The 18,321-nt window shown below is 45.5% G+C and overlaps 1 protein-coding gene across 1 annotated transcript in view; it reads left to right on the top strand.

The window, feature by feature from the left end:
- The first annotated feature begins 2,064 nt into the window (after positions 1-2,064).
- Positions 2,065-18,321, top strand: part of LOC135200665 (DDB1- and CUL4-associated factor 8-like) — a 172,502-nt gene continuing 156,245 nt past the window's right edge. The window contains exons 1-2 of the mRNA XM_064229272.1: positions 2,065-2,246; positions 3,443-3,787. Of these exons, the coding sequence (XP_064085342.1) occupies positions 2,065-2,246; positions 3,443-3,787 (527 nt within the window). The remainder of the gene's footprint in view (positions 2,247-3,442; positions 3,788-18,321) is intronic.

Genomic DNA, 18,321 nt, shown 5'->3' with positions numbered 1-18,321 from the left:
CATGTTCCTCGTTTTCTTGGAAGAGGTCTTAACCTTAAGAGTCACTCACCTTGAGTAGCTCTCTTTAGCGACGTTCCTTGTCTTGGGACCGTGCTCAGTTGGCATCTCACAGACGTGCACTCGACTCATCACACAGCCACATACATTATTCCTTCCGTGAATGTATACGTGCTTCGCCTGATGTACATGTATGTGATCGTTTCACCGATAGTGAACGTGGTTCTTCACACGAGCCCGTATGCGGTTCAAGCCAGGACCGTGCGCAAGTGTCGTTGCATGATGACGCTCGGGAACCTTTGGTCACAGGGTCTTCAAGTTTTAGAGACTTCTCTCCTATCAATAATGTCCAGAATACTAGCCTTCCTAGGGAAGCTTCATCAGTGTTGTTGCAAAAGTAGGACGATACTAGCAAGCCTTCTTCTTCACATCGTCGGTTACCGTTCCCAGAGCAAGAGGAGGAAGACACTCAAGAATTTTTGTCTTCCTTCGCAGATGTTGTTGATCTCATTCTTGAGTTCAACAATCTTGAGTGTAGGATGCAAGCTCAGTCTTCTATCATCCCTACATGCATAGAGGCCTTGCTGGGTGCCTGTCAGGATCCTAGGACTTCATTTGACCTTCCCCTGTCGGGCCACGCTCAGTCTGTTTTGCAACGTGTGAACGCTTTGTTATCGGACCAAGATTGTTGTGTGTTCCAAGGGGTCGTCCAAGTTTCTTCCTCCTCCTATCGTGCGGCATAGGAAGCACTACTTGACTAACGTAGTTCATTTGATGCCTTGTCACCTTAACCCGGACGTGATCCGACTTAAACCTGGTCTAACCCTAGAGCAAGTTAGGTCGGAAGGTCCTTCCTTGTCATCACAAGAGGCCTTAGCTACAGAGACTATGGCGGCTTCCATCTTCCAAACAGTCTCATGGCTAGACTTGTGGTCCACCACGATAGCCAAAATTGCTTCGAATAGGTCTGCAGGAGGTTTAGTGAGTTTGTTCTCACCCACTATACTGTTGCAATTCAGTGGTAAGGCATTTTCTTACCTGGCCCACCTTAGTGCTAACTTGTGGGCTAACCACCTCCTAGCCAGGAGAGATGCAGCTTTGTCCAAGGTGGCGAGTTCTCTGGACTCTGAATCTATTGGCTCTCAGGAATGGGAATCTCCTTGATTCGCAGTTTCTGTTACTAAGAACTGAATTAGAGAATACGATTAACCGACAATGGGCAAATACTAAGGACAGGTTGGTTCATCAGGCGGTATCCAAGTCGGAGGCACGTTCACGTCGCCCGCCTCCTCCTCAGCAACAGGTAAGATCTTCGCCTGTTAAATCCCCTAAGGGTTTTGCTTTGACAAGGGTCTCTCAGTTCCCCTCTCAGGCTAAATCTAGCAAGCAGCAGCATCTCTTTCAATCCCGCCCCTACAAGCCTGGGAGGGGCTCTAGAGGAAGGGGCAGAGTGGGTCGTCAATAGAGTGGGCGCCTCTCCTTCTCCTTTGCCACGAGTAGGGGGATGCCTGGCAGGCCAGTGGGCCATGTGGCAAAGTTATGGAGAGGAGAAATGGGTGGTAGATGTTCTGCGAGTGGGATATCTACTACCTTAAACTTCTCTAACCATAAACCCCTCTCGAACAGACCCTTTCTCAATCAGATGTATGCTAGCAACTCCCCAAAGTTCTTAGCTCTTCTGGAAGAAGTGATGAAAATACTGAACAAGGGAGCAATAGAGGAAGTAATGGGTCCTTCTCCAGGGTTTTACAGTTGCATTTTCCTAGTACCAAAAGTGATAGGCGACTGGAGACCAGTAATCGACCTTTCCACCTTGAATCATTTTGTCAGGAAAACAATGTTCAAGATGGAGACACCGCAGACAGTGTTAGCAGCAGTGAGGGACAATGACTTCTTGCTGTCAATAGACCTAAAAGATGCTTACTTCCAGATCCCTATTCACCCTTCGTCCAAGAAGTTTCTTTGCTTCACTCTGGGAGAGCAGATTTACTGTTCAGGGTCCTGTGCTTTGGGTTGACCACGTCCCCTCAGGTGTTCATTCACAAGGGTCTTTGCCCTTGTCTCAACATGGGCTCATGCTCAAGGGATTCGCCTGTTGAAATGCCTCGACAACTGGCTGATCTTCGCAAGCTCCAAGGAGAAACTGCTACAGGACAGAGATCGCCTTCTTCAATTCTGTCAGGAGCTAGGCATAATAGTAAACCTAGAGAAGTTGAATCTCGTTCCGAGCCAGAAAGCTTTTTATCTAGGTATGGTTATAGATAAGCAATATCGAGAATTTTTCTGTCGGAGACCAGAGGTTGGAGAAGTTACAGTTAGTGGCAAGCAAGTTCCTGTCACAACCAGAACAGCCAGCTCACTAATGGCAGATCCTTCTGGGGATTTTGTCTTCTCTGGAGAAGCTGGTCCATCATGGTCGTCTTCATCTTCCGTCTCTGCAATGGAGATTGAAAGACTGGTCCCCGGCAGGAGATTCCCCTCTTCAGAGTTCTTCTATCCAAAGAGGTGAGGCACAACCTTCATTGGTGGTTGGATGACCAGAATCTCTTGGTGGGTATCCCTCTGCATTCTCCCCCTCCAGACTTCCTTCTGTTTTCAGATGCCTCTATCACGGATTGGAGTGGTCATTTAGGGGACCTCATTGCGTCAGGTGTTTGGGGTGCAGAAGACAAGCTGCTACACATCAACGTTTTGGAGCTGAAGGCAGCTTTTCTGGGTTTGAGAGAGTTTCAGGAAAAGGTAAAGGGTCATTCGGTAGTTCTGATGTCCGACAACACCACTATGGTCGCCTATGTGAACAAACGGGGGTCTAGTGTGTCGTCACCTCCATTCGTTAACGGTCAAGTTGCACCAGTGGGCAATCGACAACTCGGTGGAGCTCTCTGCCAGATACATTCCAGGCAAGAGGAATGTGGTTGCCGACAGGCCGAGTCATTGGGACCAAATCTTGGGTACGGAGTGGTCTCTGCTTCAGGTCATGGAGGACAGGCTCTTTCAGGTTTGGGGGAGGCCTATGCTGGACCTCTTCTCTACTTGCTTCAACAGGAAGCTGGAAGTTTATTGTTTAGTGGTTCCAGATCCTCTGGCTCTAGCAGAGGATGCCTTCCAACCCCCTTGGGATAACCTTGAGGTGTACACTTGAGGTGTACACCTTCCCTCCGTTTTGCCTTATCCGTGGCGGCAGCTTCTTTGCCAGCCTCATGTCGAAAGGTTCCACCAGTTAGTAGAATCCCTGTCTCTTCACAGATGGAGACTATCAAGTATTTCCTCTGAGCAAGAGGTTTTTCTCAGACGGCAGCGGGACGTATGTCCAGTTACCTCATGAAGTCCTCTTCAGCAGTTTACCAAAGGAAATGGGCAGTCTACTGTGATTGGCACCGTCAACGGGGTTTCTCTCCATTCAAAACCTCTGTTCAGCATATAGCAGATTTTTTAACTTTCTCAGGGATGAGAAAGGCCTTTCTCTGTCTGCTTTCAGGGGCTACAGAGCAGCGTTAGGTTTAGTGTTACGTATGACTGAAAGGCGTGGATATCTCTCCATCCTAGATCTTGTTGTTCAGCTGTTTGGAGCAGACCTGTTCTTCGAGGGAACTCAAGCCTCTAGCATGGGATGTTTCGGCTGTCCTGAGAAGTCTCACTCAAGCTCTATTCGAGCCCTTGGGTCGATCATCAGAGAGGGATTTGACGCTGAAGACAGTTTTCCTGTTTGCCTTGGCTTTTTAGAAAAGGGATGGGGAGCTCCATGTTATGATGTGAAACATATCACGGATTGGGGGTCTGTGACCTTTGAGTTTGTCCCGGAATTCGTGGCCAAGGCCCAAAATCCCTCAGTGCATGATGATAGATTTGCCTCTTTTTTTCCATTCCAGCTTTGAATGACTGTAGACAATGACCAGCACGAGCTATTGCCATGTCCTGTCAGAGCCCTACATTCCTATCTTATAAGGACTCGCCATCTAAGACCTAGGTGTCGTAGGCTTTTTGTTAGCACTGGTCAGCCAAGAAAAGAGGTTTCCAAGAAAACCATTTCTTTCTGGATCCATGAGGTGATCAAGCAGGCTTACTCGTCTCTTGATGGTTCTGTCATTGAGTCTGTGAAGGCTAGAGCACATGATGTTAGACATATAAGTTCCTCTCTGGCATTTAAGAAAAATTTTGCTCTTCACAGGATTTTGAATGCTGGTACCTGGTTGCGTCAATCCACATTCACTTCTTTTTACCTAAGAGATGTTGCCCACAGTTCTTTGGGCACATTTTCCTTGGGTCCTGTGGTGGAAGAGAGAATGAGTGAGTTGGCTGGTCTCTTTCTTTCTTTCTTCTTCCTACAGGCAGGTTGAGGAATAGACATGTCATATGCTGGACTGGTCTGATACAGGTGAGTAAGGTAGTCATACTGATAGTTGTTTTGCTTTATATTGTTGAAATAATCAAACCCTCTATTCAGTAGCGAATTCTCCTCTCTCTCTAGCAAGGGGAAGTGAGGAGTGGTAACAAACCCCTGTAGCTATATGGTTTGTTACATGAACGGTTAGAATTTTCCTTGGTTCCCTAGATGCAATGAATCTGCTCATATATCATTGTGTTTCAACCCAGATGGCTGAGTTGTTAGATATCAGTTTATCTAGCTTCTTACAGGCATGGAGCCACCTTCTTTAGAACTCGTTCTTCTAGGAAGGGTGGTCAGATGGGTTAACTCCCAGCCGTTTTACGATACTTGTACCTCCCACCAAGTATAAGTCTATCCTATTGTTGAGACTAAAGGTTTGTTCCACATATGAACAAATGACAAATTTTTAATAAATTTGTATTCTTCATAGCCAACAAACCTGAGGTCTTAACGTTTTACTATCCACCTCTAGCCGCCCCTCTCTCTCTTTTATTATATTTCCTGGGTTGGGGAAACGACTGAAGCATCAGGAGGTCCGGTGCGCGTTCACTGACCAGCTATCATCTCGTATGCGCAGGAGTTGCCAGATATCACAGATTCCTTGCTTTACAATCTTTGATTGTGTTAACCGGTTATCAGCTGGCACTTGGAAGTTATCCTATTGTTAAGACATCAAGTTTGTTAGCTATGAAAAATACAAATTGATAAAAAATTTGTCATATTTAATTAGTTATCTAATTTACACATAAGAGCTTGAAAACCTATAAATTACATAAAAAATTAATCAAACACTTTTGCAGGGTTTCTCAAAGATTTGAAACACTCACGTATGATAGCTAGGTTCCAATATAAAGTTTGTGTAATTGTGAATTCGTGCAACTCGAATCACATAAGATTGAGGTATTACTGGTAATACTCCGAACTTACACAATTTGAGTTGCGCAAATTTTTCATTGGAACCTAACTAATTATCATACTCAAGTTCTTCACAATAGCGCGAATATTTGCAAGTCCTCTAGAAACATTGCAAATCCCTGCACAAGTGTTTATGTTTATGTAAATTTATAGGTTTCAAAGCTCTTACGTAAAAAATCTTCATTTAAAATTTATTATTTTTTATTTTTGTACAAGCATAATATGATAAAAAGGTAATTACAGCACCTACAGTTAGTGTATATAATTTTACAAGATGCAATACCCATTCACAAATTTACCACACTTTTCAAAGATGATATTCCTTCAGATAATTAGTTTAATTTCTGAAATAAGTACTATTAGTATAAGTTTTCATGCTTTTAAGTGTAAAATCGGTATGGAAATTTTTTTTATACTACTACGTATTTATATTTGTGAAAATATGATATACGAAGGCAGCACATAAATCACAGTGTTTGTCATTAAGACCTCCATGATCACGAGATGATGTTCAGTCTTGCTTGGTTGATAAAATGAATTTGTTAATGTACTAGTAAAACATAGAGACATTAACTAAGAGTTGTCGTTCTGTGAAAATTACTTTCTTAACCTCGGAGAAAAGTGCTGGTACATTCTGTATGTACTATGTTACATTTAATTATAGCACATACAGACAAAGTTAATGTACTTTTACAAGATGTGATCCCATTTGCACTTTTTAAAGATGACAACCCTCCAGAGTTTTACCTCACATGACCTGGAGAGCTTTGTGCTTCAGACTGTCAACTGGCCCCCCCAAAGTCTTCATGCGTGTTCTGCTCCCCTATCAGGTTCGCTTCATCTGATAGGGATCAACATCACCCTGTATTTGGACGATTAGCTCCTTCGATCAACAACGAAAGACCAATGCACGGAGGACCTTCACAAGACTCTTCATTTAGCCCAGGAATTGGGTCTTTTACTAAACTTACTAAGGTACCAGCTGGTCCCATCTCAGACAATAGTATACGTATTTGGGGATGACACTGACCTCTTGAGTTTTTCAAGCTTTTCCATCCCCCAAGAGAGTGGAATCATTCCTCAAGATCATAGACAAATTCCTGTGTTTTCGCTCATGCACAGTGAACAAATGGATGAGTCTGCTCGGACTATCAGCTTCCATAGGGCAGTTCGTTTTGCTCGGAAGACTTCACATGAGAGTTCTGCAATAACACCTTGAGGCCAGGTGGGAGAGGAAGAAATACCTGGATTCTTTCATCACGCCTGTTTCTCCAGAGATCAAACAACATCTGCTTTGGTGGAAGTCAAAGACAGGTTGTTGGAAGGGAAGTTGCTGTTAGTGCAGAGCCAAGACCTCAGCTTCTACTCACATGTGTCGGATGTAGGATGGGGAGCTCTTTTGGAGAACAAGGAAGCATCAGGAAAGTGGTTGGGAGAACAGTTGAGAGACCACATAAATATCTAAGAGTTAAGAGTAGTCCATCTAGGGCTTCAGTCTTTTGCCCCAGAAGTAGCAGGAAAAACTGTTGCAGCGTACTCCGACAACACAACAGCTCTTTCGTACAACACCAAACAAGGTGGGAACTTATTCCTTCTCTCAGTGCACAACAGCAAGGGACCTACTGGTTTGGGCAAAGCAGAATCAAACTTTCATCGTAACAAGGTTCATTCAGGGATGAATGTCCTAGCAGATCATTTGAGCAGAAGAGACCAAGTGACTCTGCCGAGTGGATGCTGAATCAGTCTGTATGTCAAGAACTTTGGCAGTTATGAGGGACTCCCATAATAAATCTTTTCGCGACTTCCAAAAATCACAGAGTTCCTCTGTTCTGCTCCCCAGTGCCAGATTCCCTAGCATGAGCAATGGGTGACATGCTACAGGATTGGTCAAACAAACATCTGTATGCCTTCCCTCCATTCAGGATGGTGTGATGTCCTGAACAAATTCAAGTCCCACCAGAATGCATCGATGATACTGATATCTCCCTTCTGGCCACTAAGAGAGTGGTTCCCAGACCTTCTAGAACCCCTCAGCAACTTTCCGAGACTGCTCCCTAAGAGCAGTCTTATCAGACAACTGCACCTCAAGTGGTATCATCATGGTCTATCAAATCTAGCTCTGACCAGCTTCAAACTGTCAAGAAGTTGCTCAAAGCTAGAGGATTTTCAAAGGCAGTTGCAGACTCTATGGCGAGATGTCGACGTCAATCTTCTGCAGACGTCTACCAGCAATAGCGGTCGATTTTCCATACTTGATGCAGAAGCAATAAAGACTCAACTACTGAGACATCTCTAACAGAAATAGCAATGTTTTTACTATTTCTGAGAACTTCTAAAGGTTTATCAACGTCTACGATTAAAGGCTACAGATCAATGCTCAGTTCAGTGTTTTGACATGGAGACCTGGATCTTAGGAATAATCAAGATATTACTGATCTCATGAAGTCATTTGACACTTGCAAATCAAAGTCTACTTTAGTGTCACGGAATCTCGATGTGGTTCTCAAATGGCTTTCAGGACCCAATTTTGAACCACTTAGTTCAACGGCTCTCAGAAACTTGTTTAGGAAGACATTATTCTTGATTACTTTAGCAACCGCCAAGAGAATCGGTGAGATTCAACCGATTGATAGAAGAGTAGGCTTCTTGCAAGGTGACACGGTTTGCTCCTACAGTTTAGGATTCCTAGCTAGGAGCGAATCACTGGCAAAACCCTGGCCTTGTTCTTTCATTATCAAAAATCTAAGTGATACCTTAGGATCAGACAATGAAGAAAGAGTACTCTGTCCAGTAAAAGCTCTTAAGTTCTACTTGCACAGAACTGAGAAGATCCGAGGAACCTCCAGTAATCTGCTGTGTTCAGTGAAAGTCATGTCTCGACCTTTAACTCTAAGAATGTTCTTTCTCTTTCTTAAGAGATGTAATGAGAGAGGCTCACTCGCAAATCAAAGAAGAGCTTCTTCCAATTTTTCAAGTCAGAGCACATGATATTAGAGCTGTAGCTATGTCATTAGCCTTCAAGCACGATCTCTCATTATCCTTCTCCAGTAATCTGTGGTGTCCAGTGAAAGATCGATCTTGACCTTTAACTAAGAATGTTTTTTTTTTTCTTCAGACATGTCATAAGGGAGGCTCACTTGCAAATCAAATAAGAGCCTCTTCCAATTTTTAAAGTCAAGAGCACATCATATTAGTGCTTGTAGCTACGTCCTTAGCCCTCAAGCACAATCTCTCGTTATCTTCCAACGTGCTAGCCACCTATTGGAGGTACAAATCAATGTTCATCATTTCACCTAAAAGAAGTAAAGAAGTAGAGACTACATTCAGTGACTGCAGTATCTTACGCCCTTTGGCAGTGGCAGGCATGGTATTTTGGGCAGATGCGTAGGAACTGTATCTTCCTTCTTTTCTCCTCACCTTATTAGAGGTTGTCAAGCTATAAGGGAGTCTGGGGATACTGTGTACCTGGATACCCTTCAGTCATAGTTTTTAATGGATGGGTATTGGTATTTTTAAGAATCAGTTTGGTGTAGGTATTGTTTTTTGTTTATATTGGTGATGGTAGTGTGCCCTAAGCAGGGGCAAAATGTTACGCTTTATTACCGTCTGGAGTACTTCCTTCACTTAAAGCTTCCACTATCATAGTAGGCAACCCTTGGCTATACTGCCACATCTCTACAAAGTAAGATGAGCACCAACCAGAGGCAGTATAATCCTGCAGCAGCCCTCTTACAGGTTAGGAATAAGCATTACTTTATATACTGGGAACAGAATATATGTCCTTGCATCCCACCTCCTACAAATGTGGGAATCAGCTATTTAATTACTGGGTAAGTTAAACAAAAATTACATTTTTAGAATAAAATAACTTTTTGTATATACTTACCCAGTAATTAAAGATTAGAGGCCCACCCGCCTCCCCTCGCAAGACACAGGGCATAAACAAATTGTCAGGTTTTTACCAAGTTGTTCCTCTCTTCCCAAATAGTGGGTGGGGCTATTCCTACACAAAAACAAAAAATAATTGTTACAGTGAATTTCTAATCTTAGCTACCATTTAGTCGGAAAGTATAGCTATCTAATTACTGGGTAAGTATATACAAAGAGTTATTTTATTATAAAAATGTCATGTTTGAGGTTGCCTTCCAGGAAAGAAACTTTGCGAACCCAAAGCTGGCCTGGAGAAAAGGAAACACCAGTGCTAACCTGTTATGCCAAAAAGTAGCCAGGTGTAGTCTCAGAACCTGGAAATCTTGAACCATTCATCCATTACCTGTCTCTAATGGTAAAGCTTGTGTTGAAAGTTATCTGAACATCAGCCTAAAGCTCACTGGATGTGTCCAACCATGAAAGCATCCCTGGGAAAAGAATCTAGTGGCACTCCCATGTACAGTTCCTGTTGTCCTGCCATTCTGTCTCTTGAAGACACAACTTCTTGAGATTAAGGCAAGAGAGGCAGCAAAGGTATCCTCACAAGTCACAACTCACCTCTACAAGCACAACATGGGTACTAAAGAATGGTGACACCACCATGTGAGTTGTCCCAGATACAACAGGAACTTGCATGCAACCTCCCCAAGTTTGCTGATGCAAGAATCATAAGGAAAGACTTCTTACTACCATAAACCAGCAAACCAGATGCTCACTCTCTGGTTGGAAAAGTGGATAAAAAATGATATTGTTAAACTACAATAAAGTTTTGTACATACTTACCTGGCAGATATATACTTAGCTATAGTCTCCGACGTTCCCGACAGAATTTCAAATCTCGCGGCACACGCGACAGGTAGGTCAGGTGGTCTACCTTACCCGCCGCTGGGTGGCGGATGTACGAACCACTCCCGTAAGCTTGTCAGATTTTTCTCTTCCACCTGTCTCCTGAGGGGAGGCTGGGTGGGCCATTAATCGTATATATCTGCCAGGTAAGTATGTACAAAACTTTATTGTAGTTTAACAATATCATTTTTGTACATGAACTTCCCTGACAGATATATACTTAGCTGATTGGCACCCTTGGTGGAGGGTAAGAGACAGCTCAATAATACAGGTAAGACGGGAAACAACTAATGTTGTAGGATATAAAAACCTTGGTTCTCACCTTTTCAGGATGAAGACTTCATAGATACTATCTCTGAGTCTGCATTGCCTGGAGAGCTACAGCTAGGACGTGACCTGATGCTGAAAGACTCTCGGATCTACCACTGGGATATGTGATCCCCTATTGTGGTAGAATCCAAGTCGGATGCTGTTAGAGGGACCTTGTCCGCTTACCTAACAGATCCTTACCACTACCTCTGCAAGGAGCCAAAAACCCACCAGACCACCTAACAAAATACAAGGGTTAATATTACGACAAAAAAGAGGTGCCTCCTGCAACCTCTTTCAGACAACCAAAAAACAACAATATAAAATATAGGGTAACATATAAAAAATTTACACAGGATAAGTTTCAGCTCCCTGCCCCAGCACCGAATCCGCCGATACGAAAGGACCCAAGGCGAAGCATTTATCATATGTGATTTTTACATCACGTAGGTAGTGGTTTGCGAAAACCGATTGGCATCTCCAAAAAGTCGCCTCCATTCAAGTTCCGCACAGACATATTTTTTCTGAATGCAAGCGAAGTTGCGATGGCTCTCACCTCGTGACTTTCACTTTCAGTAGTCTAAAAATGTTCTTCCTTACAGGCAACATGTGCCTCTGTAATAAGGCTTCTCAGAAAAAAGGAAAGAGCATTCTTCGACATGGGCCGATTGGGTCCTTTACGGAGCACCAAAGCACATCTTGATTAGCCTTAAGTTGTTCCTTCCTCTTAAGGAAATACTTCATAATTCTCATAGGGCAAAGAGTTCTTTCAGGCTCTTCCCTACTAGAAAAGATAAACTACGAACTTCAAAGCTCCTGGGCCAAGGGCGTGATGGGTTTTCATTCTTTGCAAGGAACTTGGAAGAAACGAACACACCATAGAATCTTCCTTAAACCCTACATTGCCCTCAATAGCTTTGGAGCTCACTCACTCTCTTAGCTGTAGCTAGGGCCAAAAGGAAGATAGCCTTTTTCGTCAGATCCTTGAAAGAGGCTAAGCCAGGAGGTTCGAATCTAGACGATCCAAGGAATTGTAGAACTACGTCTAGATTCCAGTTCGGTACTATATGAGGACGCTTAATGGTTTCAAATGATCTAATAAGATCATGCAGGTCCTTATCATCGGATATATTTAAGCCTCTATGCCGAAATACCGCCGCCACATACTGCGGTATCCCTTAATAGTTGACACAACCAGATGACATTCTTCTTTGAGGAAAATAAGGAAATCCGCAATTTGGGTCACAGAGGTACTGGAAGAGGAAATGTTCTTCCTCTTGCACCAACGTCTGAAGACATCCCACTTTGACTGGTATACACGCAAGGTGGAAGGTCTCCTCGCTCTTGCGATTGCTTTAGCAGCTGTTGCTGAAAAGCCTTTCGCTCTGACCAAACTGCTTTGGACAGTCTGAAGCCAGTCAGACTGAGAGCGAGGAGATTTTTGTGGTACCTGTCGAAGTGGGGTTGTCTGAGTAGATCGCTCCTTAGCGGGAGCGATCTTCTTGGAAGGTCCACCAACCATTCCAGTACCTCTGTGACATTCTGGGCCGGCCAAAAGGGAGCGATTAAGGTCATTCTCGTTGAATCGGACTCTACGAACTTCTTGATGGTTAGCCCCAGGATCTTGAAGGGGGGGGAAACGCGTAGACGTCGAGTCCGTTTTCCGTCTAGAAGAAGAGCATCTATTGCTACTGCCTCTGGATCCGATATCGGAGAGCAGTAAGGATCCAGCCTCTTGTTCTTTGATGTGGCAAAGAGGTCTATGTGTGGCCTGCCCCATAACTTCCACAGGCTCTGGCATACATCCAGATGAAGGGTCCACTCTGTGGGAAGGACCTGATCTTGCCTGCTGAGGAGATCTGCTCTTACATTCCTTTCTCCCTGCACGAACCTGGTGAGAAGCTTGATTCCTCTTTCTTCTGCCCACAGAAGAAGGTCTCTTGCTGTCTCGTACAGGGAAGAAGGAATGCGTCCCCCCTACCGTTTGTTCCTGATATATGCCAGAGCTGTAGTGTTGTCCGCATTGACCTGCACTACCGATCTTCTGACTTTGGGCTCGAAAGCCTTCAGAGCCAACCACACAGCCATCAACTCCTTTCTGTTGATGTGCCAGGCTACCTGGTCCCCCACCCAGGTACCTGACACTTCGCTGGTTCCCAGAGTTGCACCCCACCCCATGTCCGACGCGTCGGAGAACAACACCAGGTTGGGGGTCTGTGATTGAAGAGACAGTCCCTTCGCAAAGAGGTTGGGATCTGTCCACCATAAGAGATGTTTCTTGATGTCCTGGGATAACGACAGGGGAGAAACGTCAAATCTGAGAACGACGACTCAATTCGATGAGAAAGAATTGTAGCGGTCTCAGGTGCAACCTTCCTAGGGAAACAAATTGCTCCAGAGAGGAGCAGCGTCCCCAGCAGACTCATCCACTCCCTAACTGTGCATACTTCTTTCCCTAAGAAGGTTGTTACTCTCTCGAATCCTCGGGCTATCCTTTCCTGCGAGGGAAAAGCCCGAAAACTCAGAGAGTTCATCTGTATCCCGAGATACACACACTCTTGCTCGGGAATTAGTGATGACTTCTTGACATTGACGAGAAGTCCCAACGCCTTCGTCAATTCTAAAGTACTTGTAAGTCCTTCAAACAACGATCTTCTGAATTGGCCCTTATTAGCCAATCGTCGAGGTACTGGATATCCTCACCCCTTTCAAATGAAGCCATTGAGCCACATTCCTCAAAATCCCCTGTGAACACTTGAGGGGCCGTCGAGAGGCCGAAACACAGAGCCCTGAACTGAAAAATTTTCCCCCCCATCATGAATCTGAGAAACTTCCTCGAGGAAGGATGGATCGGTACGTGGAAGTAAGCGTCCTGTAAATCCAAGGAAACCATCCAGTCCCCTGGACGAAGTGCTGCCAGCCCTGATGAAGGCGTTTCCATCGTGAACTTCTTCTTTTCTACGAAGAAGTTCAGGGCGCTTACATCCAACACCGGTCTCCATCCCCCTGAGGACTTCTGAACTAGGAAAAGGCGGTTGTAGAAGCCCGATGAATGATGGTCTGTCACTAGTTCGATAGCCCCCTTCTCCAGCATCTGACTACTGCTAGATGGAGAGCTTGATTCATGATGGGGTCTCTGTACCTGGCCGTCAGTTCCCTTGGGATGGTCGTCAAGGGAGGTCTTTCGACGAAAGGGATGAGGTAACCTCTCCTCAAAATAGAAAGGGTCCAAGGATCCGCCCCTTTTTTGGGCCCAGACTTCCGCAAACTCTAAGAGTCTGGCGCCCACCGTTGTTTGAAGGACTTGCAAGTTATTTGGGGGCTTTAACAGACTTGGCGAAAGTCTTACCCTTCTTGAAGGTCTACGACCTCTAAACGTAGAGGTTCTTGATGAAGATGCCCCTCGAAAGGGTTTTTTTTCTCGAACACTTGCCTTTTCCTTCTTAGCCTTTGGTAGGGAAGGAAGGGCGAGGTTTTTCTTGCCGACTGTGCCAAAAGGTCCTGGGTGGCTTTGGCCGAAAGTGACCTCGAAATGTCCTGCACTCGATGTTTCGGGAACAACTTGAGTAGACAGAGGAGCAACAGCAAAGAAGACCTCTGAGCATGGGAGACCGACTTTGGTTAAGAAGGAACAATAAAACCGACCTCTTCTTCACGATCCCGGCCCCATAAAGGGAGGCGATTTCACTCGCTCCGTCTCTTACCGACTTGTCCATACAAGACAAAACACACATAAGATCTTCTGGCGAAATTGACTCTGGCACTTCAATTTTCTTGGCTAGGACTCCCAACGACCAATCAAGGAAGTTTAAATACTTCTAGCACTCTAAACATACCTTTGAGCAAATGATCCAATTCATTCATTGCCCAAGTCGTCTTAGCAGAGGTAAGGCAGTTCTCCTTGTCGAATCTACCAGCGCCGAAAAATCCGAATCAGCCGAAGACGGTAGACCCAATCCTAAGGGCTCTCCTGTTTCGTACCAGAAACCAGCGCGTCCTGATAACTTCGAAGGAGGAAAAGCGAACATCGTTTTCCCCGCTTCTTCTTTGGAAGCCATCCAGGAACCAAAACTCCTCAGTGCCTTCTTCATTGAAAGAGTTGGCTTCATCCTCACACAAGAAGAACTCTTCGCTGTCTTCGCCGTTGAAAAAAAGTGAGTGAGGAGAAGGAGGAGCCGTAGGAGTAAGGGAATCCCCAAAAACTTGTAAAAGTAGCTCTGTAAGCTTCTTGTAAGAAGAGACAGCAGCAGCGGAAGATCCGTTAAGTGACGAAGGGATCCTAGCAGGAGTTGAGCGAGAGGTTGGAGAACGCCCTCTCTTAGAAGAGTTCACATCCACTGGAGAACTATGAGAAGATCTGGGATGTCTACGATAAGACTCCCTCTTCGAGGGTATCCGGAAAATCTCAGCCGAAGGAGAGGAGGTAGGGCTCCTACTCCGAGAATCCTCGGAAATATCCACAGGGCGCTTACGAGGAGGCGAGCCCGCCTACTATACTCTATGGCGCCTATCCTGAAGGCGAGCGGCTGCCAGGAGAAGAGCGCCTATCGAGAGCAGAGTGCTTGCGCGGCTCTCCATACCTGTCCAGTTGCGTACGATCAACGGAAGTTCGACTGGAAGGCGAAATGCGCCTACTAGGAGAAGGCTGCTTGCGAGACTCTTGACGTTCTAACAAGTGGGAACATTCAGGAGAAGGCGCTTCAAAACTAACGAGCGCCTACTTGGAGAAGGGCGCTTCCGGGATTCCTGGTGCCTACCAAGAGAACCAAACGGTCAGGAGAAGTGCCGCCGTAGAAGCGGGGCGAGCGGCCTACTACGGACGGAAAGGGCGCTTGAAAGAACTCTTGGTTGTCTGCCCCTAGGAGAATAATCAGGAGTATGACGCCTTAAAAGAGACGAGCGCCTACTAGGAGATCTATGTGCAGTAGGTTCTTGGCGCCTACCTTGCGGGGGAGCGGCTAACAGTAGGCCGTCTATCATGCACACAGACTCCTACCAGAACTCTAGATGCCTGTCAGGAGAGAAGTCACGATCCGACACTCGAGGAGAGTGACATCTGGAAGAAGAACGCCTACTTGTAGAAGGGCCGCCTTCTAGAATCTTGAGGCTGCTGAGGAGAAGTCTCACGCGAGGGAGTTGAAGAAATCGCGTGATGAGCAGGTGCAGTGCGCTTACCGGAAGCGGGAATCCAATCTGGAGGAGAAAAAACTTCTTTCTCCATAGAGCGTCCTACCGATGTTTGGCGCCTTGAAATCGAAAGAGAGCCAGGCGAGCGAGGGCGCTCACGCGAGCCCCCACCTTCATACGAAACCTCCCCATATGAAGGAGAACGATCCTCTGAAGAGCGGCGCCTAGATCTCTTGATCGGAAGAGAAACGTCCTTCTTCCTACGTGATCTAACTGCTAGAGAGTCTGCTAGCGCCGTGATCTGAGCTTGAAGTCCCGCGAGTACTCTCGTAGGAGAATCTTCTTGTTCTTCCTCGGAAGCAGGCGCCGAGCGCGGCCGAGCGCGAGAAGAAGAACGATCACAGGATTTCTTGGGTTTCTTCGCCTCCACCGACGATTCTTCCGGAAAAACCTCCGGACTAGAAGCCAAAGGACTGCAGGGAGCCTTCCAAGCCCTCTTCAACGGGCGCGACGCATCCGGGGAGTTCCAACCTCTCTTCGGAGAGGGAGACGACGAAGAGGAGAAGCATTGGCGTAGGAGCTCCTTCTTGTAGCGATCCGAGGCAGCCTGGGAGCGTACTTCAGGATCTGCCGAGGGGACGCCTGACCGGTGGGGGCTCTCCCTAGCCCTCCTGCGGCTTTCGACTTTCCCCTCCTCCACTGGAACTGGGAGTCTGGAAGAGGTGCTAGGCCTAGAGGCACTAAGGAGCCGGTCAGACGCACCCTCCACAACACTGGGGACACTGCACTGATCACTAACACTCTCCTTACCTTCCAACTGACGAATCTTCTGATCCATAGAACGATGTTCTGTGGCTTTCAGAGCTGCCGCCTCCGAAGGCAAATCTTCGGCTTCGTGCGGGGAGCCGGGCTGCAACTTGGGAAGAAGGTTCTAATTCTACGTTAGTACTATTAGGATCCACATCCAACTCACTCATTCTAGATCTGCTAGAACTTCTAGAGGAAGCCTTACGCACTCTATCACGTTCCAACTTCCTAACATAAGAAGAGAGAGCCTTATATTCTTCTTCATTCAATCCCTTACATTCACTACAAGGGTTAGCAAAAGAACATTCATTCCCCCTGCATTTCATGCAAACCGTGTGGGGGTCTACCGAAGCTTTCGGCAACCTCACCTTACATCCTTCATTCACGCAAACCCTAAACCAAACCGAAGTTTTAACTACCGAATCTAGATCAGACATCGTTAAAGAAAATCAAACTCAAAATCAAACCGGTCCACAATCAGCGTATGCCAAGCCAAACAAAGCGAATACGTCACCAAAAGAAGTCCAAATTAACTCCAGGCAAGCGAGAATCGAAAACTATCGAGAGGAACCGACAACAGTTGTTATCGTTCCCGCGACAGAGAAAAATCTGACAAGCTTACGGGAGTGGTTCGTACATCCGCCACCCAGCGGCGGGTAAGGTAGACCACCTGACCTACCTGTCGCGTGTGCCGCGAGATCTGAAATTCTGTCGGGAACGTCGGAGACTATAGCTAAGTATATATCTGTCAGGGAAGTTCATGTACAAAATCTCAAAGTTCATCACTACTAAGCATCCAGTATACCCCTCACCAAAGAGTGCAAGTTGACACCAACTTCAAGACTGTTTAACCATGAGGGAAGTGAATGAAAATCCTGAACAAAAGACCTTCCTCCTAGACACTGAAGTTGAGGTATTCCTGAGATGATCAATATAGTATGTGTGTATTTGAAAAACACCTACCATTTTAGTCCCTTGAAAGGAGAAGTTGCTCTCCTCTGACTAATAGTGCCAATCTTCAGCAATACATAGCCCCCTATTAAGGGTTGGGCCTATTTGAGCTGAGAATAAAGCAAGGAACTGTACCTGAAAAACAGTAAGAGATCAGGGACTCAAAAGAGACAGGTATTTTCTTACAAACAGCACCCATAGGAAAAGGAAAGACATCCTTGGATTCCCCCTTGTCTTTTTCCCCTTACCACCTTTCTGAAAGCAGGAAAAAACGAAGTTGAACCTCTGCTGTCCCTAAGAAGAGAAGGCCAATTGAACATGGAAGTTCAACTGCAGTGTCTTATAGCCCCAGGAGCCTATAGAACACTGCTTGGCAAAGACAGATGCTGCTAGTCAACAGCACCAACCTTGCCACAGCCTCTATATTCCAAAAGTATTGAACTAGACCACAGCACCAACCTTGCCACAGCCTCTAATTACAAAAGTATTGAAGTAGACCCCAGAACTGGACCAATCCTCACTGCCAAATTTTTGCCCAAGGACTCCACAAAATACTGTACAGTGGTCTCCCCCTATTTGTGGAGGATGTGTACCAGACCCGCCCCTCCCATGAATAGTTGGAACCCCTATAACAATGCTGAAAACTCAAGATAAACCCACTAAAAATTTGTATACTTAGTTTTTTTAATAGTTTATCACAAAAAATGCATTTAATGATGAAATTGATAAAAAAACGGGAATTTCTGTAGATATTTCTCTTAGAAAAATACCTTTAATAAGACAGGTGAAGGAACAAACTCACTATGCTGGATTGGTCCTAAGTGAATTCCCTGTAAATATACAGGTAAAATCATATCATAAGTCTTAAAAGACCACTAGTAAGTCATGATAAAGAAAACTAAGCTAGAGCCTAAGCTCTCTCAATGGCATATCTCCAGGTGCTTCCCAAAGGCCATCCGGCTTGTAACCAAACTTCATAGCCTCTAGAAAAAGCAGCCTCAGCACCTTGGTATCTGAATCCTGGTGTTCATGACCCTTGGGACCATTCAAGG

This window comes from Macrobrachium nipponense, chromosome 27 (genome assembly GCF_015104395.2).
Source record: "Macrobrachium nipponense isolate FS-2020 chromosome 27, ASM1510439v2, whole genome shotgun sequence".
In the NCBI taxonomy this organism is placed as follows: domain Eukaryota; kingdom Metazoa; phylum Arthropoda; class Malacostraca; order Decapoda; family Palaemonidae; genus Macrobrachium; species Macrobrachium nipponense.
The sequence above is the reverse complement of the archived record's forward strand: the minus strand, read 5'-3'. Positions and strand labels throughout refer to the sequence as shown.